The 6000-nt window shown below is 34.5% G+C and overlaps 1 protein-coding gene across 7 annotated transcripts in view; it reads left to right on the forward strand.

Annotated features, from left to right (window-relative positions):
- FAM229B (family with sequence similarity 229 member B) overlaps positions 1-5599 on the forward strand; it is a 12355-nt gene extending 6756 nt beyond the window's left edge. For 2 of the 7 annotated variants that reach the window (XM_053591381.1, XM_053591383.1), the window contains exons 2-4: positions 2076-2234; positions 4070-4208; positions 5377-5599. In XM_053591381.1, coding sequence (XP_053447356.1) covers positions 4084-4208; positions 5377-5494 — 243 coding nt within the window. In that variant the 5' untranslated portion in view covers positions 2076-2234; positions 4070-4083 and the 3' untranslated portion in view covers positions 5495-5599. The remainder of the gene's footprint in view (positions 1-2075; positions 2235-4069; positions 4209-5376) is intronic. The other 5 variants (XM_053591384.1, XM_053591382.1, XM_053591386.1 and 2 more) reach the window with 3 other exon arrangements.
- The last annotated feature ends 401 nt before the right edge of the window (positions 5600-6000 follow it).

Raw genomic sequence — 6000 nt, forward strand, 5'->3', positions numbered from 1 at the left:
GACTTGTACTTATCTTTTGGACCATATTTCTTTTCTATTTTTTAAGCTGTGGTTATGCTAGCCTTTCAGATCTTTATTGTATTCTTTACTGGCACATGACCTTTGCCTGTGCTGTTTCCTCTGTCCCCCTCATCGATTGTCTTGATGTCTTTGCCTCCCCCCCCCATTTCCACCTAATTAATGCCCACTCATCTTTTAGATTTATATTTGATATCTCAGTTTAGAACATATCCTACCCACACCTGTAAACTCTTCTAGAATAGGAACTATATTTGTCTTTGCTTAATCTTTTAGCACTTAACACACGTCTGCCTCATGGTGGATTCTCAAAAAATATTTGTTAAATGAATGAATGAAGTCTAGTAATCGGTCTTTTTTCTTAGGATATGACCAGTTCAAACATCACTCCTTTTCTGCATCTCATGAATTGATATCCTGAGATTGGCAGGTCATTATTCTTGGACTTCTGATAATTAAGAGGGAGTATTTGGAGATTTCACCATCTTCTTATTTATCATTTATACTTCATTTATTTATCTGTTGCTGTGTGAAGATCTGCTAGACAGTCGTGTCTTTTGTCTTTTGATGTATTACTCTAGTGCTGTGAAGTTTCACCAGTAAGGTTATTGTTTGGTTTGTTTCATTGTACCCACACTAAAGAAACTTGGTGCCACTTGTGCCAAAGGAATTAATTAAAAATAATGGCACATAAGAGAATTTTAAGACAATCTCACCTGTGTATATTTTATTTTATATTTTTGAGTATATGTCAGTGTCTAAAAAGCAAAATCAATGTCTCAATATTCTGATTTCAAGAAGTACACAAAAAGGTAAAAAAGCTGGTATTGATTGAGTTCTTATACCCACTCTTTGGCTTTATACATGTTAGATCTTTTAGTCCTTGCAACTTTATGAGGTAAAAATTAATACCCTTTTATAGACAAACTTTTAGTGATTTGCTGAAAATCTCAGTTCTAACAGTGTCAAAATTCAAACCTAATTTTGATGCCAAAACCCATAATCTTCCCATTGCTGTCTCCTCTCAAACATGTAAACAATTAAAAAATGTTGCCATCCTGAGGCAAAAAATGTTTTGGTCTAAGATACATTAGCTAACAATGCCTGGCAATTATTTCAGTTTGTCTGACTGTGACACAGTCAGTTGAATGGTTTTTCTAAGCTTAAATTGTGATCAACTTATTCACAGATAGCATCCTAGTAAGAAAAAGAAGGTAGAGGTAAGATTTCCTCTGACATTGCTTTAGTTCTTATGTAAAATTTCAGCTTCCTCTAACATAACTTATGAAAACACAATAGTGGGAACTTAGCATAAAATGTAGGTAGTCAAAGAGATTTTCATTAAGTTAAAAATGCTTGTTAGCATTTAATAGTTTAGTCATGAGCTATGAAAATTGAAAAATTGGTTAGCTGCAGGGTAATGTTCTGGCTTTAGGATTAAACTTAAGTCTTTCTGAACAGGGCATACATTCAGTGAAGTAAGCTGTTGATATAAAGGCCAAGAAAAAGTTGGGAGAGGGAGAGAAATTCAGGGAAATGCAGATGGTATGAGCACAGAAGCAGCTCCGGGAACAGAATAATGAGGGCAGTACATGATATATTCTTCTTTCACAATTGTCTTTATTCTTGTCACTTGGGAATTTCAAGACTCTGTTGAGGAAATAGGAAAAAAAAAGATAGCCCTGGGGTTAGAGTGTGTGAAGAATCTCACCTAAGAAGAACTATAAAGACATGTGTAAAGGTGTGGCTTGGGTTTAAAGGCATTGAATAGGATAAGGATGTAGATAGATTGGATTGATTGGATGAATGTGGGTTACTAGTTAAAAGAAAGTCTGGAGATAATGAGAATGAGGAAAATGGGGTAAAAAATGAGAAGAATCTCAAGTGTGATTTTATGCAGACTGATTAGAGGTCTTCATTCGTAAATTAAAATATTAGTAATGTTGGAAGATAAGGCAATGGCAACAAGAATAAAACCCTAAAAAACCTCTTAGAGACACTTTTTAGCTAAGGTTCAGCTTGTTGGTGGAGCAATGAATTGAGATTTGGTTCTTCAGCAGGTAAGAAACTATGTGAAAGAATCTTCTGATGTCATAATTCTGGGTGTCACTGGAACACTTGATCATCATTCCTTCGGCAATTCCAGCCTTCTATGGAAGGTCAGTAGAAGCAGTTGATTTATTCACCTCTGCAGGAATAAGACTTGGCCTATTTTGGTAAGTCTACATGTCTTTGATCAACTTAGCTAAAACTTAATACCTACACATATAGATAGTAGTAAACCATGAGATTACTGTGGTTTTTACTGAATCATTGAACAAAACACTTTTTGCTTGATAATTGGCAACATGGTCTATAAAAATCGTTATATGATATTCAAATTCTTAAACCTCAATTTAGATTTATGATTACCATTAGCAAACATTTACTTATTAGCATAGATACTGTAATAGGTATGAGAAACTGTTATGGTATCTTTTATTTCTCCTGTACTTTATGGGCTAATAGTTGAAGACATGTGAATTATTTCAAGATGGAGTTATTACATGAACACTGTGTGCCAAGCACTCTTCTAGATATTAGGGATTCAGTGGTGACAGAGACAGACATAGAATTGTGGGAGGGAATATTAAACATTAATAAAAAATTAGGGCAATGTTTCTCAATGGGGAGCAATTTTGCCTCCCTCCTCTACCAGAGGACATATGGCAATGTCTGGAGATATTTTTGACTATCATAACTTTAGGGGAGGAGTGCTATTGGCATTTAGTGCATAGAGGACTTAGATGCTACAAAACATCCTACAGTACACGGGGCAGTCTTCCTTCCTCCCCTGGTAAGAATTATGCCATGCTTGGGAAACTCCAAATTAGAATGATTAACTGTTACAAAGCTGAAATAAAGGATGCTATGAAAACCTAGGTAATGGGGATTTTGGAAGGCTTCTCTGAGAAAATGAAATGTAATTAATGAATGAGTTGGCTTTAGCAAATGTAGGCTAGGACCAATGGAATAGGGGAGAGTTTCAAACTGAGTCATCACTAGGCAATAAAGAGTTTATTTATTATATCGATGTTTATATGCATATATCATATGTTTCATAATACATTTAAGAATATACACATGTATACATTTATATATACATTTACTAATACTCAGCTGAGAAATAGTAGTTAATATTTATAGAGCTCTTACTGTGCTTTAGGCACTGCATTTTACTTGTATCATCTTACTTGATCCTCACTATTACCTGTTGTACAGGTAATATTATTATTTCCAGTATACCTCTGAGAAATATAGAGAAGTTAAGCACATTGACTAAGATGACTTAATTGGTAAGGTCCAGAACCAGGATTTGAACTCAGGTCAGTTCAACTCTCCCACACTACTTTCTTAACTACTGTGCTATAAATGTAGAGAGGCAGAGGAGAATAATCACCAGGAACAGAAGGATTAGCTGAAGATATTTTGGTGGATGTGAAACTCTGTATTTCAGAGGAAAAGAAGAGCATAGATGCATGGAGAGGTGTTTATTGATTACAATAACCATTTAAGGACAAACTGATTTTGTTTTCACACAGCAGAAATGGACTTCAGTTATGTTAATCATAGGGCACAGTTTACTTTTTTCACCTGGTAGCTATTTTGTATTTGTTATAAGCCTAACTTGTGTGTAAGGGATATTTGTGTAATATAGTGTTTTAACCCTTTTACATATATTTTAAAATGTTATTTTCAAAATGTTTTTGTATATCTGTAACAAAATAGTAACATTAAAAATTCCAAGGTTAGGCATGGTCTGTGTGCCTATAGTCCCAGCTACAACTTGGAAGGCTGAGGCAGGAGGACTGCTTGAGCCCAGTTCAAGGCTGTAATGCATTATGATTGTGCCTGAGAATAGTCATTGCATTCCAGCCTAGGCAGCACAGGAAAGACCTTGTCTATAAAAAACGCAAAACCCCTAAACTCCCCAAATCCAAATCCAAATAATTCTTTGAACACAAAGAGTTATTGCTCTTGTTACCCCCATTATTTTAACTTTTTAATCTAGGTTTTCAGTGAATTATGCCTTTTCGGTTTGGGATCCAGCCAAGGAGGTTTCCAGTGGAAGGAGGAGATTCTTCAATTGGGCTGGAACCGGGGTTGAGCTCCAGTGCTGCCTGTAATGGGAAAGAGATGTCACCAGCCAGGTAAAGTCCTCTTATCCTGACATCTGAGGAAACGTGTATTGGCTATCATCAATACCAGCTTTAACTTACATTTAATATTAGTAAGAAAAAAAAACCCAGGAATTCAAAACACTGCTGTTATTAAATTAATATTAACAGAGCTCAGGTTTTCTTAGCAGAGTCTCTATTTCCTGTCTCTATAAATCTTGATGATAGACCAATTCTCTCTTTCTCTGATACATTTTGAACTAGATTCCTTTGTTGATAGTTTCAAGATTAGATAGCATTAAACAAACTCTCATTGCTATTATATGCAGGGTGCTGTGCTAGGCATATGGTTACAAATATGAAATAGGCTTAGACCTTGAATTTAGTGTTACTTTGGCTTTGATTTGACCTTTGTCAGAAAGAGTGTGAAGATTCTGTTTTTGCAAAATTGAAGAAAACTCTAATAAATAGGATTTGTTCCCTTTTCTGTGGTTTACCATAGTAAAACATTAAATACTACATTGTTAGGTTTCTCATGGCTTGGACATTTCTGGAACACAGATTTAAACTTAATGAGGTAGGCACTCTAAAAAACAGAGTTATCGAAGGATGAAATAGACTACATTGGGAAGTAGTGACCTTCTTGTTTTAGAAATGTTTAAGGCCAAGTGACTATTTGGTGGGGATGTTGGAAAAGAAATTCATATACTAGATGTATTTTTGGACTAGGTGTCAAATAAGGGCTACTTCAAATCTGAGATTCTAACAGCTTTTGGATGCTTTATGGAGCAGAGTATTCAGCTTTATGTTCTTCTATAAATAAATATTTTAATTTTGAAATCACCCAACCGAAGTGATTTTACTGGTGCATATATGTACGAATTGCCATAGTATTATCACTTACATTTGTAATTAGGCATTTTTTATGCCATCTGGTAATAATTGTTAAAATGAACATCTGGAAGATTATCTTTGTATTTATTAATTTCCTGTAATTAAATGTATGGCAACAGCCACAATACCTTTTCTACAAAAATCTAAAATGTCTGCCTCATCAGTACCACTGTGTTATATTTATTTTGTGACATTTAGAGATTTCAAAGTGATTTAAAACAGTTGAACATACACTGAAACTTTGGCAGTCTGAAAAAATATTTCTTTGTTAATATCTAACTATGTGTTATCTGCTTTTTTTATTCAGGCAACTCCGAAGATGCCCTGGAAGTCATTGCCTGACAATAACTGATGTTCCTATCACTGTCTATGCAACAATGCGAAAGCCACCTGCACAGAGCAGCAAGGAAATGCATCCTAAATAGCATCATTAAGTCTTTTGTAGAGGTTTGACTAGGTCAAGGGTAATGGGCCAGGATCATCTTATGATCTGGTAAACAAATAAAAGTGGTGGCACCTTTGGATGATGATAATGGGTGTACTATATTTACTTGCAGTAAGAAAGGCAGAAATACAGTAAGTAGAGCGATGATAAGCTGTCAGTTATTTCTGATAGATAAGACAATAATATTTCACAATTAGAAAGTGGTCTAGAGATCATTTTTATCACAGTAGATCATTAATATCAATAATTCAAGATGAAGATTAATCTACTGTGGTTATAAATCAGGTGGGGCTTATTCCAAATGTTTCATGTATTTTAGGTTAGTTTTTTAGATTTATATTGGGTTACTACTTAGCCTAGTCCTTTTACTTGAGTATCCCAGGCCAGTTGCTGTCCTGATATCATTTGCTTAGGAATATATATATATACATATATATATATAACTTTTTAAATGAAAAATATCATTTTCATTTGAAATGAAATGAA

Source organism: Nycticebus coucang, chromosome 5 (assembly GCF_027406575.1).
Source record: "Nycticebus coucang isolate mNycCou1 chromosome 5, mNycCou1.pri, whole genome shotgun sequence".
NCBI classification, from domain to species: domain Eukaryota; kingdom Metazoa; phylum Chordata; class Mammalia; order Primates; family Lorisidae; genus Nycticebus; species Nycticebus coucang.